The following is a 23,421-nucleotide window of genomic DNA, read 5'->3' as shown; positions in this document are numbered from 1 at the left end:
AAGTGGCACAACAATGGTGGGAGGGGGTGAATACATGGTCGGGAATGTCGAGAGGTGTAAGGACTCGTTGCCAGACCCGTCCGTTATATCAAACTACAACCAAAAAAAAAGGAGCAGGCAAGGAATCAAAGGATGGAATTTCCTTGTTTTGGAGAAGAGTAGATGGATATTATTGGACCTTCAGGGTAGCTTCTTATTCTTCCTTCCATCCAGCTTTTGTGCTTTTTGTGCTTAGAGCTGTAGTTCAGTTCTCCAGCACCTCGTGTCTTCCTATCCTCAAGAAAAGCTGACTGGCAATGGAACGGAACCCAATCGTTGTTTTTTTTTTGGAATCGACTGAAATTCGTGAGACCGATTGACTGTGTCGTTGGCCTGGGGTCGACAGGCTCAACGGTTCAGATTTGTCATTTGGAAAACTTCCCAGTCCAGCTGACGCTTGAGGTTAGCAGAGTCGTGCGGGAGAAAACTGGCAGAAAGGGGGGGGGGGGGGGGGGGGAGTGTGTGTTCTGAACACCACTGGAGGTGTGCTGGTCTGTCACAAAGGTTGGGGTAGGGGCCGAGGTGTCTGCCAGGACTATTAAAAATGGATGGCAGGCGGCCATGACACGGGGCTCTACAGCCATCCAGAGGTGGCCTCTCTGGATCGGGCTTGTTCACTCGTGGCAATCTCTTCGCCCGAGGACGGAGGGGCGAAGGAGGAGCAGGCCGCCGTTCCCAGGATTCGCCACAGTGTCGCAGGCAGGCACTCGCTCGCTCGCGGGTACAAGGGAAAAACATCTCTCGGCTGGCTTCCGAGCTTCTCCAAAACCGTTTTGTATGCATCCGCTCCCTCCCTGCCATACGTATCCTCCTGTGTTCGTTAGCAAGGCATCCTTTCTTCCTGAACGTTCCCCTATTACAGCCCCAAAACCCTTGACAGGTGTCAGCTGTATTCAGCTCACCGACTCTCCAAAGCCTCTCCAGAAATAATCCGCATCGTCTCTTTTTTTCATGCACCCCCCACCCTCCCTCTCGCAATCCCCCAGCCCCATCTCTCACAGTAGATTTCATCACAATTTCTGGACAAATTTAACCGGAGCTGCCGACTTTTGTGGGAAAATACTTGTATTTTGATTCAATATAAATCCTACCTCAAGGGCTGAGTCGCACCCCCCCCCCATCCCTCCCTCCTTCCTCTCCAGCTGTCTGTCTTCCTCTTCTTTCCGCCCCCGCCTTCTCCGCCGTCGTCCCCTTCCCTCCTCCTGCCGGCCTCGCAGGCTAATGTCTTGTGGAAAGTGTCTTCAGTGAAGCAGCTCGAGGACACCGAGATGCTATTTCCATTTTGGGAGATGTTTTTTTTTTTTCCTCCCTTCCTCTTCTTCTTCCTTCTTCCTCGTGAAATATTGTCATTCCACCCCCCACCCCCTCACTCCCTCACCGCATTCGAGCTTGCAGAAAAGCCCTCAGGTTTTAGAGGGACTTGATCCCCTTTTCCAGACATATTCTCAGAGGATTAAGCAGCGAGGCCCAACTAAAGCACCCTTAATCAAATCAAAATAAATAGCCCTCTTCACAATGGAGGATGCCACGTATTTCAATTTTCTGTTTTGCGGCCGGGATTTTTGGGTCCCAGGGAGGAAAACATCGCAGGCGAAGATCCCTGGCGTCTGACAATTTGTCTTACACCCTTAGTGTGTGTGTGTGTGTCTGTGTTTGTTTGTGTGCCAACAGCAGGTGTCTTGTCGCATCCCCAAGTGACTGTCCGTGCTCTCTTCCTGTTCTGGCTCTTGTCGGGGGGGGGGGAAGCCGGCGTTGGAGCTGAGCGGCGGAGCTTTTAGAGCTAAAGTGGAAGTGGTAGAGGCGGGGTTGGAGGGAGGGAGCGGGGGGGGGGGGGGTTTAAGCGCACCTCGGGAAAGCTTGCCGTATTGCAGCCGCTTGGCGCCCGGTGGGGAGGTGGTGGCGGTGGCGGTGGCGGTGGGGAAGCTACAAAGCGTTTACTGCAGATTAAAGCTCCTCTCAAAGTGTTTGACTGAGTCAGCCTTAAGCTCGCCACTGGCTCCCGGGGCCATGCAGGCGACCTACAGCCGTGAAGAATGTCACCACGCCCCATAATGTTTTCCCCGCTGGAGGTTGGAGAGGTTATGAATCTGAATTCAGTCCGGCCCGTCGTGTTCCTCATGCATCCATCCATCACGGGGGGGCATTTCTCCCCCTGATGGATGAAATAGTCGCTGTACGTGTGTCAGTGTGGCAGGTGTAAGGGCAGCAGGGCGACAGGCGCCTGATTAACGCTCACTTTCTTTCAAATAAAATGATTCACTGCAGCAATTTCTGCCTTTTTTTTTTTTGTGTCACCCCTGCCCGCTGTCGCTCCCATTCAAGCGGCCGCCGTGAAAACATGACACCGGCGCGTTTTATCTACAGCCGCCATCAGTCATTTCACACACGTGCGTTGCCTCCTTGCAGGTAACTACCACCGGGCGTCCAACTACGGCGGAAGCACCGCCGCCGCAAACTACAGCGGCCCGACGAGCGCCGGCATGACCAACAACTTGGGAATGAACGCCAACAGTCCAATGCACGGCCAGGGGCCCGGCCAGCCCGTGCCTGCGGGACGTAGCCACGGCCCCAGCGGCCAGAACAGGGTCTACCCGCCCATGGCGCCAAGTTCCCCCAGCATGCCTCAGCCCGCCGGGCCTGGGATGGGCCCGCCGTCGCTAGGGAGCGCCAACCGCAAGAACCAGGACGCTTCAGCGGCGGCCAATTCAACACACAACAGGTAGGAGCAGCAGCGCGGTTTCCTGTATTTGTATACAGCAAGTTTGGGGTCATTGACTTTCAAACGGGAAACTTTTTAGTGCGTTCACACACAATTTTGCACACTTGGTATTCTCTCAGATACGTTTCATTAGACTCCAATGTCTGACGAAACGGTGGTTTTCATTTCACACTCAAATGTTCCCCAACTTGTTGAGCCTATCTTGACATCGCAGTGCATTCAAGATCATTGTTTCATGAAACTGGATATAATGGAGTTCAATGCAGAAATGAGCAGGTGACCCCAAACTTTTGAACAGTGGTGTATATTTTTGTGGTTGGAAGCATAATTTTTCCGTTTCGTAAAGCCAGCTAAACTCTTGTGTAGTGAAGTGGTTGTGGGTTAGAAAAGGCCAAAAAAAAAATCTGAATAAGCTCCAAAAAAATGTGAATTACAAAGTAGAAAAACCATACATACTGTGTATCTATGTATCTGTTGAATTAGATGTCGGGATGTTTCGTGTTCAGGGCCGACTGCGTCATTAGCAATCCTCTGCTCAGGTCAGAATTTCAAGCCTGAAAGTTGGAGGAACTTTGGCAACCCTGGCCTGCAAATTCAAGACGACCGTCGCATTTCTTTCTTCCGTCAGTCGCTCGATCTGTTCTGGTCTTACCGACTGTGTTGTCTACCTCCGCACATGTTGTCAAGTACTGTGCTACCAGCTGGTCTCGATTGTGACAACAAAAGTGAAAGCGTTCCTCCTGCTTTTCTGACTCACAGATTGTTTTCAGCTCAGATGCCAATTATTCCCAAAAAACACTTTCAACTTTTGAGGCGATTGTAACCCAGCATGTCTGCAGTTTCATCTGATTAACCAAAAATAAAAAATAGCAGTATGAGATACTGCATCATGCTTTTTTTTATTTCTTTTTTTTTTGTGATACTGACCTTCCACATTAAATACAGTCTGCTGAAATCCGGGGGCAGGAAGTGTCTCCGTCCAGCCTGGTGGCCTCAGACACCACAGAGAGTGACTGCGCCACAGAGTTGTGTTTTTTTCTCCCCCAGGAATCCTGTCAGAGAAGCAGGCAAGAGTTCATTCTCAAGAGTTTCCACATAAAACTATTTGCAGAACCATCCCTGTGTTCCCACTTCTCACAACGGGCCTGTTATTTTGACAGCTTGCGCTTTCTTGCAGGAGGACAGACACTGGCCCGCGAGCAGATTGGTCGGGCTGAATCTCGCGCTTATCAAGGCATTAAGAGAAGTAAAAGCCAAGTCCAGGTGTAACAGTGGGGAAAACACAACATCAGAGACGCCTTCACGCGAACACAAAGCACTTTGATGCTATAATTGTATAGGAGTTGAGGGATGTTTCTCATCACGGTCGGGGCTTTGGAGATGTGAGTGTTTGCACTGTAGTTTGGAGCGCAGGGCTGTTGCGGGATTGTGTGGGCAGTAAACTTTTGATGAACCCTGCCGGGGGGGGAAGTTGTAACAACAAGGCCAGCGTCTTCTGAGAGGAGCAGTGGATTCCTAGTCGTCGCAGGTTTCACCCAACGGGGTGTCTCGCGTCTCGCCAGGATTCTGCAGGCTGAGCTGCGTTTCTGGAAAATGTCGAGCGAATCTAAAGCAAACTTTTAACGATATTAAAAATTTGCTTTTAACGTTTTTTTATGCAAACGAATGGGGCTGCGTAAAGCGAGCGTCGTTTTGTCATAGGAAAAGCAAAGCTAAACAAAGCCGGCAGAATGGAACGAATGGATGGATTTGAGGAACTACTGTGAAGAATGGATTCCCCCCCACCCCCCAAATGAGGCTGAGGTTTGGCCGGAATATTTGCTGCATCCAAGTGAATCCATCAAAGCCATTTTCATCACCAAGACATTTTCAGTGCATTAGCACTAAACAAAAAAAACATGAACCTCAAGCGAATGTGAAAACTTAATTGCCAATTAGAGGAAGTTGTTTTGGAATTAAGATGTTTCCATTCGATTTCCTCTTTATTGCGATGACGCACGTAGCGGCGCAAATATTGGCACTTAAGGAATTAAGAGAGAAGAGCCGGGTTGCTGCGGGGACCAATCAGAGCGCCCCGGCTCTCTCACTGTTCCCCAGCACCACCGAGAGGTGGCGCTCACCACGGTGGAGGTCGTCCACCAACATCTCCGTCTAGTTGAGCGTCTGTTTTTGAGCGGCGTGCAGCGAAATCCTCACCCATCTCTTGGGTCACCCTGGATTCTCTCTCGCTCGATAGCAGCAGCAGCAGCAGCAGCAGATGCAGCAGCAGATGCAGGAGCAGATGCAGCAGCAGCAGATGCAGCAGTGCCTCGTTCTTTCACTCCATGTTTAATTTTTGTCTTTGGCATTAAATTGTCATTACAGTGTGGTTCTGTTATCGCTACATCACAGGGATCACGTTTGAAATGGAAATTCTCACTGCTTTGTCTTTTGATGTACTGTGTGTGTGTGTGTGTGTGTGTGTGTGTGTGTGTGTGTGTGTGTGTGTGTGTGTAAGTCAGGAATATTTTCCCCCATTCAGCCACAGTTGCTGTTAACTCCTAAATTGATGCTGTGTTTACCCAAAACAAACAAATCATTTCCACCACGACAAAGCGAGCAGACAGTGGATGTTTACAACTGAAAACTGTTGGGGTTTTTTTTCTGATATTTGTTTTTCGACATTCACTCACAGTTTTGTTTTTTTTTTCATATTAGTGTCCCACATATTGATTTCTCTCTATTGATAAGAGCTGTGTGTCTCTCTTGCTGCTAATAGGAATGATTCTTTTGATGCTGCGCTGTTTGGACTGATTCCAGATAAAGGCTTGAAAGCTGAGCCTCAACGGGGTGTTTTTCTTTCTTTGCGGAGCACTCCACAGTTTGCACCCCACTCCCCCCTTCACCCACCCGTCTCACCCGCCGCTGACTTGTTCATTCCTGCTATCGCTCATCTTTTTCATCCCTCCCCGCTTCCTCTGTTCTCTCTCTCTCTCTCTCTCTCCCTCTCCCCTCCCACCTTTCTCACCGACTGTATCGCTCTCTCTCTCTCTTTCTCTTTCTCTCTCACCCCCTCTCCCTCTCTCCGTGTCTCTGTCTTCTGCGCCGCTCTGTTCTCCTACCCCGGCTGTTTTATCTTTCTTTCCTCCCAATTTGCTTTTTTGTTCTCTGCCTCCGTCTCCAGCGCCGGCCTTGTTATGTTTTTCTTCCTTCAGATCCCACTTTAGAACATCTGAGGGGGATCGGGAGGGAAAATTGGCCTCCGTAGGAAAAAAAAATGAAGGGAAGAAACTCTGCAGTTAAAGGCTCCAGTGGCCCCGGCTCGCTCTCCAGATCCTCGGCGCAACGTTGTGAAACAGCCGAGGCCCCGGCTCGCCTCCGTCTGAGGAACAAGTTGTTAGTCGCGTCTGGCTTGGCTCTTTGATGCGTGAGTCGGAGGCGCGTGGCCGCGGCCAGCCGCCCCTCCCCCGACCTTCCGAATCAGCGGCTAGTTAGCGCCGGTGTCAGCCGCTGATCTCGTCCCCTCCTCCCTTTATTTCCTCGGACAGAGATCCCCTTCGCCCCGTACCGCTAATAATCCCTCTACATTTTCACCTCGGTTCCCCCGTCTCTCGCCTGACTCCGGCGTCGTAGCGCCGAGCGAAAAAGAATTCCGGATGAGCAGAGTCGGAGGCGGCCTCTGCAGTCCCACGGCCACAAGGCTGCCGTCAAATCCGTCTAATGGCATCTCGCTTCTTATTTTGAAGACGAGACGAGTTTGCTTGCCAAATCAGAGAGAGGGAAGCAGAAGGAAGTGCAAATACTCTGGTACTGCACATTTACAGTACATTTCTTCAGGTATCTGTACAAATATCTGTACTTTCTGAGCATTTCTAAACACGTCATCAAAATGTTTTGCTTTTACTTCAGTAAAGAAGTGAATCTGAGCTTAGACTTTTACCATAGTATTTTTTTTATCCGTACTTTAACTTAGTACTAAGTACGGAGCTGGAACGGACTTCTGAAAGAAAGTCTGTTTTCGACAAAATAGGATCCAGTATATGCTAATGTGCCAAAAGCAATATATGTCTTCTTTAACAGCAAGGTTGGTTGGAGGGGGGAGGGGTCACACAGCGTTTCATTGTTTTTGCTATTCAGCACTAAAACTTTCACGTTGCCGTTGCCGCGTTTATCAGTTGGATTCGAGGCAATTTTAATATGAGCCGGCGGTCAATCTTGAAATCCCAGTCATTTCCTGAACGCAGCCCGAGTTTCATGAAAAGTTGCCTTTCGGGCTGCCAGTTGTCAGTGTGATGAATTCCCGTAATGTTCAAATAACATGAACAATTTCAAGCTTGTCAGTTATAAGGACTCACAAGCCTCCTTGGGATGACGGGGTGTGGATTGGGGCTGCGTTTTCCTTTTTTTTTTTTTTTTTTTTTTTTTTCTTTCCTTTTTTTCCCCCCTTGTTGGAAAAGAGAGGAAGAAACAGAAAGTATTAAAATGTATAAGCTTTTCTTGGCAGCAGCTTCTGAGGACAAAATTGGCTTTTCAAATGACTTTCCAGCGCTGCCGGCGACACCCTGCAAAAAAGTTCCCGGAGCAATAGGAGCGGGCACTGTCGAAAAAAATAAGCATTTAGCAAAAGAAGAGCAAAGCTCGGGTAAGGGAAGGGAAAGGAGGGGGGGTGGGGGGTCGTAAATCAAAGGGAAATTGAAGGGAGGAAAATGTTGGAAGAGAGGCGAGGAGAGCGCTCCCAGGCAAATCCTCACCAAATAATTCATTTCTGACCTCCTTAGTAAGTAAATTTGCTAAATAAATAAGAGCAGCGCTCGAATGTCAAGAACGGCAGGGGGGAGGGGGGGGGGGGGGCAGTGGTGGGGATTTCTGCTGCTGCTGCTGCTGCTGCTGCCCGTGGCGCTTTGTCGCTCGTAGTCTTGGCGCTGCCGCCGCCGCCGCGCTCAGCTTTCATTAGATGGGCAGAATAAATGGCTTCTCCTCCGTCCGTCCTGAGCCGTTTGATGTTTATGAAAGAACAGAGGGCTGGGAGAGGAGGAGAGCCGCTTTGCTCTGGATTTAATATGTTAAAAGCAGCACCCCCCCCCCTGTCTTTTTTTTTTCTTTTTCTTTATTTAAAAGGAGGGAGGGACAGTGGGTGGGTGGGTGGGTGGGGGAGGGGTGATTCTTCTTCTCACTCTAGTGTTTTATGTCTGTATTTGTGTGTGTGTGTGTGTGTGTGTATGTGTGTGTGTGTGCGTGTGTATGTGTGTTTGCCTCCCCGTGTGGTGAGTTGAGTCAGAACTTTTTAAGGGGGAGACGAGGCCCGGCTGCCCCGGCAACAGATTGGCTCTATATATAATTCATGGCCTCCAGTCGATCCGATCCGGCTCTTTCCCTCCCTCCATCCAGCCCAGAGGAGAGGAAACACATCGGGATCGATTAGTGGGGTAGGGGGGGGGGGGTGCGCTCGGGAGTGACGCTAGTATGTCGGCGGCACCGTCCGGAAAGGTGGTGGTAGCTGTGGTGCTGGCGGCGGCCCGTCACCTGGAGCGGAGGTCGAGAGCGGCGCCGTCGGCCCGGTTGGCTGCCACCTCGTAACCATGGCATCATCGCCGTGGCAACGGCGCCGACTTCACGTCAACGCAAGGACGCGTGGAGACACACACTGGCACTCCTGACACATGTAGCGTCCACCCGCAGCCATGGGCAAACTACGGCCCGGGGGCCATATGCGGCCCGTTGAGCTTTTTTGAATTTGAAGAAATGATATTAATCGTTTATTAAACACAATAGCTGTATTTCATCCAGTTTGCAAATGGGTTCTTAATGTCACGAGGCCTTAGATTTTGAGGGTGTCACGCGTGGAGATTTTGAGAGGAAAAGGCGACATCAAGTGGTGGCATTTTAGATTGCAGCATCGTTTGCTTTTGCTCCCCCTCCTCAGCGTGCCAGAGAGCTACGGTGGCCTGAGCTCACCAAACCCGTCCGCCTTCTTCGTCATTGGTTTGTTTGCGATCAGTATTGTACACTGGACCTTTAAACAACAACCTAAACACCCCCACAGTACTTTCTACATACAGTGCACTTGTTCCTGATGTTTAATTACACCGTGAGATTTTGATGTCATTACATCCTCCACACACACACACACATTCTCTCTCTCTCTCTCTCTCTCTCTCTCTCTCTCTCTGCTGTATGAAAAAATTCAACTCTACTAAACTCTTGACGGTAGATTTTCCCCTTCGTACCTCACCGCGAGACAAAGTGTCAGGATGCATTGGATGTATGTGTGTGTGTGTGTGTGTGCGTGTGTGTGTGTGTGTGTGTGTGTGTGAGATCCCTTGGCTCAGTCTAATGGAACAGCGATTACTTCCAGCTCTTGGGCCCCGAGCGGAGAATACGCCCCCCATCGGTTCACCGGGGACACACACACACACACACACACACACACACACACACAGTTCACTCTAGTCTCTTCCTGCCTTTAATTTCCACTCCACCTTCTCTCTTCCTCCCTCTTTGCTCCGCCTTCACTCCCTCTTTCGCAACAGGATGCTTTTTCCCTCTTCTTCTTCTTCTTCTTCTTCTTCTCCTCCTCCTCCTTCTCTCACGGCACAGAGGTGCCCAAGAGCAAGATGAATGCGCTGTGCAACCCACCAACACCCCTCCCACCCCCCACCCCACACACACACACCCCCACCCTTCCCGATAGCGGCCCATGCATATATTAAGTGTGATTAAACGCTGTGCAGTGCCTCCATCAACTGCTTTCTAATGGGCTTTTTTATGACATGAATTAGTTATAATGGGAAAAAGCGCCGCAGCCCGAGAGCTCCAGCCGCTGCCGCCGCCGCCGCCGCCGCCGCCTTTCTGCCGCTGTTGTGTTGCTGCTGCGGCCGCTGCTGCTGCTGCTGCTGCTGCTGTTGTTGTTGTTCCTGGTCTGGATGTACACATGAGAGCTTCCGCTTGTGTAGCTGAGGTGGGGTGGGGTGGGGTGGGGTGGGGAGGCGGTGAGGGAGCACGTAGGCAGCAGTGAAGCGAGTGTCCCTCAACTCACCTCCCCACACACACACACACATACAAACACACACTTCCCCCACCAACACCACCACCACACATTCTATGGGAAACGGGGCCAGATAAGCAAGGATTTTTTTTTTTATATTGTTTTTTTTCTTTCTTTTTTTTTTGCCCCCCCCCCCACATCCCCAGCACATCCCCCCCACCCATCCGTTGCACCTCGGCCCCCGTAGACGGATTACATATGTATCATCAGCCGTGCTCTATGACTAATTACATCTGTGAGATGAGATTACAGGGAGGTTTACCAAAGCCGATCCCTCCTCTCAGGCTATGTGCGTGCGTGCCGGCGTGCGTGCGTGCGTGCGTGCGTGCGTGCGTGTGTGTATCGGTTCCAGCGCGAGGTATTACGCCGCCCGTCTGCTTTCGCGAGCGAGCGCAAAAGAGAGAAAGGGAGAGAGAGAGAGAGAGAGAGAGAGAGAGAGAGAGAGAGAGAGAGAGAGTGATGCCAGTTTAGAGGAGAAATGACTGACTGACAAAAATCCCCTTAGCTTCCCTCTTTCTTCTCGTAAACGTAATAAAAAAAAAACCTCCCTCAGTTTTCTGCCCACCCCCTCCCCCACCCCCTCACCTGCTCCCTCCCCACCCCTTCTCCAGCACCTTCCACATTTCCCCCCTTTTTCTTCATCGGTCCAACATCTTTCTCGCCGTTTACCTGACACGTCACTTTTCCCTTCTTCCTTCCTCCCCTCCCTGATCTTTTTTCTATTTCATCCTGTTATTTTTTTCTTTTCTTTTTTTTTTTTTTGTCATGGTTGTCCAGGAGATAATCTCCACCCGGCGGGAGGTGGACGGGGAGCAAAATGTTCCAAACATGTTGTTCCCTTTCAGCCACGGCGTCACCGCAGCTTTTTGGCCCTGCCTGGCCCACAATGATAGATGCGGCCTTTAATCAAAGGCGCACGTTTGTCCCTCACCCCCGCGCACGCACGCACGCACACACACACACACGTGCGCACACACAGGCACAGGCGCAGGCGCATGGCAAACATTCAGCAGGTTGCAGATAAGCCTCCTCTGATGTCCCTCGCAAGCGGCGTGTGATGAGCTGCCCGAGAGAGGCGGCGAGAGGGGCGGCGGAGCGGGATTGATTTCTTCTGTCGCCATGGAAACAAATAACATGATCCTCTCCAAAAGCACACCTTAATTAGTTAAATTATGACTTGTGGGAGGTGGAGGCAGAGGGGTGGGGGTGGTGGGGGGTGGGGCTTTAGAAGGGGAGCAGCAGAGGAGAAGGGATGGGGGAGGTTTTGTCTTTTTTTGCTGGGTTTTTTTTTTCTTTCCTGTTGCTGTGTCTTTGTCTTCAGTATTTTCCAAGTTCCTTTTGTCCGCGTCGGGATGAGGCTGCTTTTTTTCCGTGACGACGACCCGACGTTTATTAAGACGGGAGGGAGCGAGCGCGGCAGATTCGACCAGGAAGCGTCTTTTGTAAAAATGTGTTTTCCCTCAGCGTGACCCACTTATCTCCGCACAGCTTGGTGTCATTACATCTGGGGAATCTGTATCCCGATTCATCTCCCTCTCTCCCTCCCTCACTCCTTCTCTCTGCAGCAGGCACGGCAGCTATCAAGGCCCAGTGGTCGGCCAGACGGGCACCATGGCGCCCACCGTCCCCTACAGCCAGCCGATGGCCAACAGCACCTCGGACATAGGCAACGGACCAGGCCCCGCCTACAACCTGCCACTTCCGGGTGAGCGTGAGGTCGAAACGTCTCCGCTTTGATCTGTGTCCGACTCCCGGTCCAACCTCCCGACCTCACCTGTTTCCCTCGCAGTTTTTCACAAAATAAAAGCCATATTTCTAAAATTTCGCCAAAGTGCAACTGCGATTTGCCAGTGTTTCCACTGAATGGTGTGAAGCGTGCAAGCCGCAAATTCTCATAAAAGGAGGTTGGAGGTAGAAAACATTTTGCGATAAACCTGCATTTCCATGTAGTTTGCTGTCAAGAATGGTTGATATATTTTTCCCTTTGATTACTTGGAAAAAATATTCCGTCTCCTCCTCCGTCCAAACATAACGCGCCATTTTCACTTGAAGTGAACTGGTCATGTGACCCCGTATGTCACGTCCGCTGACGTGTAAATGCGGAAAAGTGATTTTAAAAAAAAAGAAAGAAGAGAAAAGACGAGAACCTGTTGATGAGGGGGAACGCAGACCTCGAGGACTCATCGGTAACCTCGGCCCTGAGCAGCCGCCGCCGCCGCCGCTGTATTCATTTTCAGACGTACAGCGGAATCGACTCGGCCTCGTTTCCGCTCAAAGACGGGAGAGGAGCAGAAGGAGCGCCGGCGAAGAGATAGCAGAATAAATCAGGAGAGCTGCGAGAACGCCGGGTTACGTTCTCAGAGGTCTTGGTCGGGAAGGCGGGCCCTCCAGTGAGCCGAGATCAATGCGGTGCGCGCCTCCCTCGCTCAGCCCCCTCGCCCCGCCACATTGTTGCTAAACGCGCCTTCGGAGAGCGGCCCCCGAAAATGAAAGGGAGGCTTTTATTCAAACCCAAAATATCAGAATGCGTGACATTTGGAAAACTTCAAACGAATTAGAGCGCCAAGGTTCCTCAAAACTCATCTGGTTTGCCCCTGGGCACAGTGAAAAGCCATTAGTTTTCACACTGTGCCGCGGCGCGCCAGGGAGAAATAAAGAGGGGGAGCCTTGTATCCAAGGACCCTTTCTCTCTATTAATAAGAAAAATGCAGGCCTGCGCCGCTATGAAAAGTACTCTTTAAGGAGCTCAACTCTACTTCAATTACAAACCTCACGAAGGCGTCTTTGAAAAACAGAAACACGTCCTCCTGTTTGTCAGCTAACATTTCTCGCGCGCTAACCTTCCTGCTCCGTCTCCGCTTTGAATGCGAGAGCGCGGCCGATTCGTCGCAGCCTATTGATGTGCAGCCAGGTAGAAATGGGGGGGGTGAGGGGAGAGGAGGGAAAGAAAGAGAGAGGAAGACTCGCTTTTTACTCTGCTCCTTCCTCGTCTTCCTCAAGCAGTTTCTCCTTTGACGCGCGTGCGGTCGGAGAAGCTTTTGAGGGGGCTCGAGAATTCGCGTTGGCCTTTATTAAGAAAAAAGGACGTAAAAAAACCCGAAGCAAGGCCCTTTTTTTTTTTCTTTTTTTCCTTTTTTCTTTTTTTTACATTGTCTGGCTTCTTGCGTGACATTATGCAAAGTGTTATCCAGCTGCTTTCAGTGCGTTCAAAGGGGAGCATCGCTCATTTTCCCAGAGTTGAAACGAGCTGAATAGACGGTAACAACAAAACGGGCCAAGTGCGTCTCTTCATCCCGATGCGGCGAAGGCACACCTGTTGGGACAAAGCACGGGGGGGGGGGCATGAACCAACTATTCTGTTCAGGGTCAATACGAGTTCATTTAAATCAATGTTAAAAAAGAAAATATGTAAAACTCCGCTGTCCACGCAAAGAAATCACCAAATATTTTACTATTGTTATTCAGCTTGTTCTCCTCTCAGCTTTTGTTTTGTCTAAGCGAGGGGTGTCAAACTCAAACACACAGTGGGGCCAAAATGTAAAACTTGGACAAGGTCGGAGGCCAACATTGATATTAATTGAAAAAAAAGATATCACAATGAACCTTTTTATATGGACAGGTTTTGCTTCAACCTGAATATGAAACAAGCACAGCTTAATACACCACAATAAATGTCTTATTGCTCACATGCAGAATTGAATTTAAAATTTAAATACTCATCATCATAGATAAAATGTCAATGCATTTTTTTTTGCAGAATTCCAATTAAAGAAATTAAAGAAAACAACAACAATAAACCAATTAGGCAATGGTAACATCCTTCAGTGAACGTCCTGTCCTGATTGATGGATGCGCCAAAATACCAGCACAGCATTCTGGGATTTGTAGTATTAGCGCTGCATGCGCTGTATAACAGTGGTGGGCCAGCAGCTCAAGCAGTGATCTCGTATTGCCTTGCGGGCCAAATATAATGAGACAATATAATGACCAGAGTTTGACACCTATGGCCTAAGCGGACGAGTGTCAATATTCTGACATTTGTGATGATGAAAACATTTCTTCTGTGTGTGCTGCAGGGGCTGGCGGAGTGTCTGCGGACGGGATGCTGAGTCCGGATGCGAAGCCAAAGTTGGAAGTGAAAGACGACAGCGGGCCGGCCAGCGACACCCACAAACCAAAGGTTCCCTCGCCGCCTTCCGACACTTCTCCCGTCTTTCCTCGCTACCCCCCGCCCCCCCTCCCACACCCCCTCCTCTGAGTGTGTGTGTTTGTTTTTATTGTTGTTTTGTTTTTGTTTTTTGATCTGGCTCCCCTAATGAAGCGAGAGCCATATCTGATCAGCATATGCTGCCTCAGCAACACCCGGGCTGTTTTTCTGGCCATATTTAATGATTTGTTTAACATTTACCATTCCTAATGTTTTTCCTCGCTTTTGTTTTTGCCTCCAGCGCCTTCTTCTCTCCGCTGATGTTTTGGCAGCTCGAGCTGCATGAAATAAAGGGGGTTGGAGGGGGTTGGAGGAGGGTGGGGGGGCGGGGGGGGGTGGGTAGACGCGGAGATGCAAAGGGGCTCGGCATCCGCTGCGCGCGCACGTGCGTCAGGCCCAGCAACAGCGCACAGACTGACGCTTTATTTATTTATTTATTTATTTATTCTATTTATTTTATTTATCATAAAGACCGAACACACACACACATGCACTCGCTGCCCTTTCACCGTCTGATACGGGCGCACGCATGTTTTAAACATTTCCTCGGTTGCCCTCGCTCCACACGCACGCACACACACACACACACACACACACACACACACACACACACACACACATCCCAAAGCACAGTGCTGACTTCTCATTTTGCCCGACAAATGCGGCTCGGCTCAACTCAGCAACAACAGAACTCTGCTCTTTGCTCTTTTTCCCGCCGCACCCCCCCCCGCCCCCCTCCTCCTCCTCTCCTTGTTTTGCTCGTCAACACCTCTCACCCACTCGCACGCCGCTCACACACACACACACACACACACACGCTCAGCTAAAAAAAAAAAAAAAAAACACACCCACACGCCTCCGTCTCGCTCCCCACTACACATTTTTTTCTCTCTTTTTCTCTTCTCCCTCCAAATCCCTGTCTTTTCTTTTGCTGATTACGGCAGTGGGGCCTTTTGAATTATTTAAGGCGGTGGGAGCAGCCAGAAAGACCCCCAGTGCTCCCAAAAGAGATGATCTGTCTGCTGAGAGAGAGAGAGAGAGAGAGAGACGGAGACAGCGAGGGAGGACGGGAAAGAGAGAGAGAGAAAGAGAGAGAGAGAGAGAGATAAGGTTTTGCTGACATGAGCGTTCTGCTCACAGACCAGAAGCACTTGTCAAGCTGTTGTGCCCTCTTTCTTATTCTCCTTCACACACACACGCGCGCGCGCGCGCATGCACGCAACATGCACGCACGCAACACGCACGCAATACACACACACACGCACACAGATATGAGCAGAAGCGGAATGATTTTCACAAATTGGAACTTGTGTAAGGAAGTGCAGCGGCAGACACAGTGTAGCAGACGCTGATCTGCATGCATTTGGAAATCTCTCGCCTGCCAGGACGAGCATTTATTTATGTGGAGTGAGGCGCAACGACAGCAGGGCCCGCAGCGTCTTTAACCACACACACACACACACACATGCACACACACACACACACTTACAACATAGTGTTCTACTCACTCTTTACTTTATAATTCTTTAACTTTAAACTAGCTTCTGTTCTAAATCAAAGCGCTTGTATTCCTAAACACAATTTATAGCGCGTGTTGTGACTTCTATTATAGAATAGAATAGATTCCTATTACATAAAGATTTAACATAAACGGTGCATTATTGTATTAGAGTAGCACGGACGGATGGATGGATGGAAGGTGCAGTGGGTTAGGATGAGTGCAAGGCAGGGCAGTGAACGTTATCAGCAGAAGGATGCTGAGGTTTGAACTGGCAGGAGGCCTGGAGGAAGAGGAGATTTATGCATGGAGACAAAGTGGACATGAGGTTAGTTGATGCAGAGGAGGCTGGGATGGAGGCAGATGATTGGCCGTGGCCGCCAGCACTGCAGCGGAAACGCGCTCGGGTTTATTTTGATGCTTTGTTTTTTCGATGAGCGGGATCAACCTGGGCGCCAACCTGGAGCTTTTTCAAATGGTTAATAGTCACTCAAAGAAAGACTGAAACCCTGTTGTTGTTGTTTTTTTCTGCTTCCAGCTTCAGGACGGCTACGGCAGCAACAGCAGCAACAACAACGGCAGCAACGGAGGCTCGCAGCAGTGCGTGTCGCAGCCGGCCACGCCGGGCGGCGCCCTCCCCGTGCCCTCGCCGCTCTCCCCCAGCCCGGCCAGCCTCTCCTCCTACCATGGAGACGACAGCGACAGCATCAGCAGCCCCCCCTGGCCCCTCAAGACCCCCTCCAGCCCTGTAAGAGCTCAGAGAGGACCAATGCTGTTCATTCAGACTGAATACAGAGTTGCATTGATGCGTGCCTTGTCTTTATCGTCATTATCACCACGATTGATAATATGAATGATTGAATACAGGTGTATCGACCTTATCCGGGACAAGGTTGTTGATTTGAAAATAAAAGATGATGTTAGTTTATTTTCCATACAGAATCATGATGTAAAACAATTTTCAAATAATGCGGCACATTGGCTTCCAGTTGCAAGCAAACAAAACCATCAGCATGCATGGTGGTTTTGTGCTTCCCAGCCAAAAAGCACCACTGCTGGGCCTCAGCATGGCCTGTGTAGAAATGCTTGAACAGAATGTGTCTGCATAAGGAAAATCCTATTCAGGAATTATTGGATATTATCATGGTGGAAAATTGCACGATTAACATTGAATGCATTGAAAACATTGCAACAGCTGTATTGTTCCCACTTATTGATGAGTATCTGAATTAAAGAAATAGCTACAATGTGACTTTCTCTCTTTTTTTAATCACTTTCCAGAAACCCAACCCCAACTCATCCTCCATGAGTGGGGAGCGAATCACGCGGCTCTTTGAGCTGGGGGCGGAGCCGGAGAGGCGCAGCTGGGTGGAGCGCTACCTCAACTTCATGGAGGAGAGGGGGACGCCCGTCGCCCACCTCCCCATCGTGGGCAAGAAGCCGCTGGACCTGTGGAAGTTCTACACGGCCGTCCGGGAGATCGGAGGCCTGGCCATGGTAAACCGCTGGGGAAGCTTCTGCTGCCAGGTGGCAAACAGAAGCACGCAGGGGTCTCTAGTTCTGGTTGACAGTCAGAAATGAAAGAAGTTGGTTTTACGTCGACGGCGTTACAGAAAAAACAAAGGAACGATCTGGCAGGAAGACTTGAGGGACGAGGGATTCTGACTTAGAATAATGGAAAAGACGTATAAGCCGGTGGTATTCTGCACTGGGGTTGATATCGGCTTTTTCAGTGTTACCAATCCAACTGCTTCCCAAACTGCATGTGGCGTGCTGCGCACTTGTGAATGTGTGAAAGATTTTCTTCCTTGAAAGAAAAAGAGGAAACAAGGTAAATCTTGGGCCGCAATGTACGCAAAAACGTCTCAATACTGCGTCAACAAAACCGATGCCGTGATGAAAGTGTAAAACTGGCAGAGTTTCTCTATTTCCTTGGAAATGTTGTCATCCACGGAGTCCAGAAAACGTTTGGACACATTATTGCTGCAGTTTCCATATTAAATTCCAAATAATATGTTTGGACTTGCTGTGATTTCGCAGCAATAGCGCCACTTAGTGTGACACCTCCTGTCCCTTTATACAGTTGAATGGCTCATGTATAGTTAATGACTGTGCGCTATGCCAGATGTGATGATGACAACTAAACTGTCCTTAAACAAAGAGCGTAATTTCTTTATTTCTCACTGTTGAGGTTTTACATTGTTAAATATCATTTGCAATATGATGCACCAGGGCTGTTTCATTTATTTATTTACTTTTTTCGTCTGAATAAAATCAGACATAAAAAAAATAAATAAATAAATAGCAAGCAACACCTTTTCAATGTACATGAGAAAATAAGGCTTTTGCTCCTGGTGAAAACACGACATGCTTGCTCTGCTCACATGGAGAGAAAAACTGGAATTTTTTTCCTTTGCCTTTTTTAAAAAAAAAACAAGAAAAAAAACACTCCGATTGTGATCAGTGCTCTCATGACCCGTCGGCGTCTCTCTTATCGCGCAGGTCAACAAGAACAAGAAGTGGCGCGAGCTGTCCACCGGCCTCAACGTGGGGACGTCCAGCAGCTCGGCCAGCTCGCTCAAGAAGCAGTACATCCAGTATCTGTTCGCCTACGAGTGCAAGATGGAGAGGGGCGAGGAACCGCCAGCGGACAGCGGCGGCGGCGGCGGCGGCGGCGGCGGCAGCTTAGCCGGAGGGGACGGCAGGAAGCAGGTTAAGATCCAGCCGCCGTCACCTGGTAAGGCCTGATAACAGACCCCCACTCTCCCAGCTGGCAGCAGCCAGGCAACAGGTGCTGCTGCTCACACTGCAGGTGTCTGTCTGTCTGTCTGTCTGTCTGTCTGTCTGTCTGTCTGTCTGTCTGGGCGTGTGTGTGTGTGTGTGTGTGTGTGTCTGAGCGCACATGAGTCCAGATTGCCTACATATTTAAAGGATCTTTTTAGTGTCTGTAATAGTGTTGCAGTACTACAGATTGGTCTCAGTCCGCAGACCACTTGATAAGGGTCTCGGTCTGCATCCTCTCTCGTCTTGATAATGTCTTGGTCTCTGTTGGTGCCGTCTTTACTACAAGACGAGTCTGTAAAGGTCAACATACAAAGCAAGAGCTCAAAAGTCTTCTTAATCCTTATGGATTTATGTCACTTATCCATCTGGTAAAGATCCCATAAAGCGTGTTGGCAAAGAGGAGGCACAACTTGTAGCTGATGGGTCAGACCTCCTCCTCCTCCTCCTCCTCCTCCGTCACTGTAAACAAAACCAGCAGGAGAGCGGATTTCGGGATTTCAAGATTTCAAACTACCGTTCACACTCACGGCCAGTTTAGACTCACCAGTTTGTCTCGCATGCATGTGTTTCAACTGTGAGAGGAAGAGGGAGGACCAAGAGGAATCGAAGGAATCGAGGAATCAAACCTGCAACCTCCTCGCTGGGAGGCGACGGAGCTAAACCGCTGCACAGCCGTGACATCGGAGTTGATTCTGCAAAGTGTTTTTTGTGTGTTAGCGATGATTCAAAATCTTTAAAAAAAAATATATATATATTTATATAATGAGAACAGCAGACGGAACAAGTGGGATTTCACCTTTTGGAATGCAAGCCGTCGAGCCGCGGGTGAACTCTGCACAGACAGACGGGTGATGCCTCCGCGGACGTGCCGTCGGCTTCCAGTTGTCGCCGCTTAAATCTCTCCTCAAAGTTTGCCCCCCCCCCCCTCTCCAGTTTTAATTAGCCACTGATCCATTCGCGCTGAGGAAGTGCGATCAAAATCGAAATTGAAAGGAGGCAGCTTACACGTCAGCCCGGGGCAACGGATCAGCCTCAGATCTGCGGCACCGGCGGCTCAGAGTCCAGCAGCCGGGGCTGAAAAAAGTTCAGCTGTTGTTGTTGTTCAGAGGTGTTAACCAACGTTTATCATCTTCTTCTTCCACACACACCTTTTTGTCTGTGCCCATTGGACGTTCTCAACCGCCTGGCCCCTCCTTTCGCGGCGGTGACACGAGGACAGGCAGTGTGGGAGGTGGGAGGTGGGGGCCTGGTGGGGGGTGGGGGTGCTTGACGTGACGCAGCGGCAGCGGCGGCGGCGGCGGCGGCTGAGGTCGCGTCTCTAATTTGCAGCGGAGATGAGAAAAGTGACCCTGACTTTTAAATAGAACAGCAGAGCACTTCACCTGCCTCACGCTGCAGATTGCTTCTTCCCAGGAAAAGAGCACCCGCCCTCACACACACACGCACACACACACACGCGACTCTGAATGAATTCTGGCACCATTTTGCTTGTGACACTTTATAATTCACAATGCTGCACTCCCTTATCTTTATGTGGGGGCGGGGTGGGCGGTGGGGAGTGTCTAATCAGATCACTTTCACAGAATGCCATTCTTACCTACCACATCTAAAGGCACACACACACACACACACACACACACACACACAGGCAGGCAGGTCGGTGTGACTCCTCTGCGTTGTGAGATGTGAAAAGGTCAGTGCCTGTGATGTTTGGCCCTCAGATATGCAGCATTAGAAGCGTAAGGTGCCTTTGCGGCAGCGTCTTTGGTGGCAGCGACATCACGTGCACGCCACCTCGCAGCGGCTCCAGGCTCCGCAGCGCGCTGCTGCGTTTCGCACGAGGAAAAGGCCGACAACAAGATTGTTCAGGCTTCAAACCAGTCAAAGGTTCGGACACTCGCTATTTATTTTTAGTTTAGTTTTAGTATTGGCTCATTTGTTCATTGTTTTTGCATTTATTTCTATTTATCTATTGGTTATTTTCTCTATTTTTCAATAGTTTGAATAGGTAAGAAAATACACGAAATGTGAAAAAAAAAAATCCTTAACTTCAGAACCAGTTTAAACAACAACCATAAAAAGCATCAAAGTAAAATGAAGAGCAGAACCATGAAGGAGACGAAGCTTCAATCAATCAATGTTTTCAATCGATTCGTGTTGATGAATCGTTTCGCCGCTAATTGAGGGGCTAAAACCATTACTCTTTTGACATGAACACGTCTCATGGTCGCATTAAAAAAAAAAAAAAAAAAACAGCATGATGACGTCACCGGTGAGTTGATTTTAGAAGAGCGTCTCCCTGCGCTGATCCACTTTCAAAGCCGTGTTTCCCTGCTCGGGCCGCCCCGCTGACACCCTGCCAGCCTAAATATAGACTGACAGGCCCGTGATGTCACTAGGGGGGCAGGGGGGAGGGGAGGGGGTTCTCCGGTGGGATGAAAGAGTGTAGTGGTGGTTGTGTGTGTGTGTGTGTGTGTGTGTGTGTGTATGAGGGGGGGGTATACGGCAGGTGATTAATGAGGGCTGGAATGTGGTGCGTAAACAGGGCCGACCTCGCCGTCACCTCTCATTCACCAGACTGGCTCCACTGACTGCCCCCCCCCCTCCCCCCCACCTCCACCCCCACTCACTACCTTTAAACCACCATCCCGATTATGTCACCCGCCGACACCTGCACGCGCACACACAAACAGTAGCACACACACACACCCCTTCATTGCCTCCTCTGTCAGTCTGCTGTGTGAATGTGGAGCAAAGGGCACTTGAGTTCACCTCCTCTTCCTCCTCCTCCTCCTCCTCCTCCTCCTCCTCCGGATTATGTATCCCGCTCTGCCCGGCTGCTCTTGAGGAACGGCGAGCCGTCTCGACCTCGTCCGTGCACGTGTGTATGAGCGTGCGCGAGCGTCTACGCCAGTGCTAAGCCGGGGCGGAGACGTGGCAGGAAGTGAAGAATCCCCGACGCCCGGCGCCCTCTCCCCCACCTCAGCTCATCATCATGAGATAACCGTCTTTTACTCTCTCTGCTGCCGCCTCCTGTGATGTAGAGGCAGGGGGTATTATTCAATAATTCAGAATTTGCATGAATCTTTAAAGCTCATTTCTTTTTCCTTTTTTTTTATTTTTTTTATTTCCTCCTCTGTGTAAAACGTGCGGGGCAGGGAAAGGCCACCGAGGCTGCTCCAGACTGACTGACTCCTGAAGCCAACGGCTCATCAGGATGCCTCCGTGTTCCGCCTTTGTCCCGTCTTTGTGTGACTTTATCTGTGAGCTGTTCACAGCTTCCTATAAACCCGCTTGCTTTTGGGATTTTGTTCTATGTCTTGGTTCTTTCTTGGCTTGTAGTTTGGTGCATTTTGATTTGATTTCGCTGAGAACGTCACGTAATAAGAGAGAGCGCTCACCCAGTTCCAGCCCCTGGTTCAGAGTTGGTGTGTGTGACCTTTCTATTTTGTTTTGATTTGTGAAAAGGTTCACAAACTGGTGGTTTCATTTTTTTGGCTTAATATGACATTTGCTGAAGTTGCACAAAGCTAACTTTAACAAATACAGAAGCGGTCAAAATATTCTGCTGGGTTTTTGTTTTGTTGCCTAGCAAAAACTGTGCTTGTTTTGAATTGTGATGATTTCAAGGAATCATTTTTTAATTCATATTCTTAATAATCATATATGACAACAATACACACAGGTCCAGACCTTGACAAATACAACAAATAACATTCAAATATTCACAACACCACTTGTCAAAATGTTCAAACAAGACATAAGCAGACACAATGATTTCTCATATTGACCAACTTTAACAGTCAATCAAATCACATCTTTTTAACAGAAATTGACAGTACTTTTTTTCTTTTTAAAAAAATGCCTCAATAGGAATCGTGTGCACTTTATGCTTTTTTTCTGATATTTCAATTTCCAGATATTTAGGTTTCCTCTCCTCCTCCCTCAGTAGTTTGAGAACGGCTCTCATGTGCAGCATCACCGTTTGCTGCTGTGGCCTTAAGCTCACACTTATCGCCGCATTACAGCACTGCGCCGCAGCCAAAAGCCCACCACCGCCGCCACAGCAGCGGCTCATACTCCAAACCTGCTTGGAGATTATATCCGAGGCTTTGGCGGGAAGGGGCGTGGCCCGCGGTCTGAATGTATTTTTTGTTTTTTTTTTTTTTTTAATTCGCAGCGATAACCAGAATCTTGAGTAACGATAAGGATGCTTTGTGTCTTGCAGCTAATTCGGGCGGCTCCCTCCAAGGCCCGCAGACGCCTCAGTCCTCCGGCAGCAGCTCCACGGTGGAGGCAGCAGGGGATCTGAAGCCGCCCACACCAGCCACCACCCCCCTGGGACAGGTCACTCCGCTGCCCCCCAACAGGTAACACACACACACACACACACACACACACACACACACACACACACACACACACACACACACACTATCAAGCAGCAGTGAACACTCTGCTCCCAGTGATGCTGCTGCTATTCCCGGCTCTGCTACTAATGATATTAATACTTATGCCTCTACTAATCCTTTGTCCTTTTTTTGTGGTTAATTAATTTTAATTTTGTCCCTTTCTCTCTTTTTTTTTCTGGTACGAAATGAATGTGTGATGTTAAGAACAGTTTGTACATAGAAGAATGGATTTGTGCGACCAAGAGGAAGAAGATTGTAAATGAGGGAATGAACCCTTAGAATAAGAGAGTACCAATAAAATTAGATCATTTTTGCCATGGTGGAAAAATAATAGTGCACATGGAATTGATTCACAAGAACAAACGCCAGACGAAAAGCAAGTATGTTCAACTAGGACCTGCAATAAACGTTGCATTCTCTGTTTTATGAACCATTTTGAATAATGCCTTCTTGCTAATTCTTTAAAAGTAGTCTGGAGCAAACATTTGGGGCGTGGCTGAAAGAAGCTTTTTGCTTGTCACTTAAATGAACTTTAGGCCAATGAGCTTCCAGTGATTTTGCTTTTTAAGGGCCACAGTGAACACGGTAGCACGGAACATCCTGGAAAAGAAAGCCTTTTTCATGTGAGGAGGAGAGCTACATGTGTTTTGAATGCACCACGAAGCCACTGCGGAGCAGCAAACACTAGACATGCTCCCACTGGAATTTCTGGGTGTTTTATTTTATTGTTTTATCAGA

The 23,421-nt window shown here is 49.3% G+C and overlaps 2 protein-coding genes across 3 annotated transcripts in view; one reads left to right on the top strand and one right to left on the bottom strand.

The window, feature by feature from the left end:
* LOC142883480 (signal-induced proliferation-associated 1-like protein 1) overlaps positions 1–23,421 on the bottom strand; it is a 192,445-nt gene that overhangs the window by 25,681 nt on the left and 143,343 nt on the right. The gene's annotated exons all lie outside the window — the stretch shown is intronic.
* arid1b (AT-rich interactive domain 1B) overlaps positions 1–23,421 on the top strand; it is a 57,283-nt gene that overhangs the window by 24,318 nt on the left and 9,544 nt on the right. The window contains exons 4-10 of one of the 2 annotated variants that reach the window (XM_076018391.1): positions 2,446–2,758; positions 11,348–11,487; positions 13,859–13,962; positions 16,026–16,235; positions 16,769–16,984; positions 17,990–18,224; positions 22,500–22,641. In XM_076018391.1, the coding sequence (XP_075874506.1) occupies positions 2,446–2,758; positions 11,348–11,487; positions 13,859–13,962; positions 16,026–16,235; positions 16,769–16,984; positions 17,990–18,224; positions 22,500–22,641 (1,360 nt within the window). Of the gene's footprint in view, positions 1–2,445; positions 2,759–11,347; positions 11,488–13,858; positions 13,963–15,625; positions 15,816–16,025; positions 16,236–16,768; positions 16,985–17,989; positions 18,225–22,499; positions 22,642–23,421 lie in introns of those variants that run through there. The other variant, XM_076018393.1, reaches the window with a different exon arrangement.

The sequence above is a fragment of the Nelusetta ayraudi genome, unplaced genomic scaffold (genome assembly GCF_046127955.1).
Source record: "Nelusetta ayraudi isolate G7.1 ecotype Tasmania unplaced genomic scaffold, CSIRO-AGI_Nayr_v1 ptg000007l, whole genome shotgun sequence".
Lineage (NCBI taxonomy): Eukaryota > Metazoa > Chordata > Actinopteri > Tetraodontiformes > Monacanthidae > Nelusetta > Nelusetta ayraudi.
Note: the sequence above shows the minus strand (reverse complement) of the source record. Positions and strands in the feature narration are given on the sequence as shown.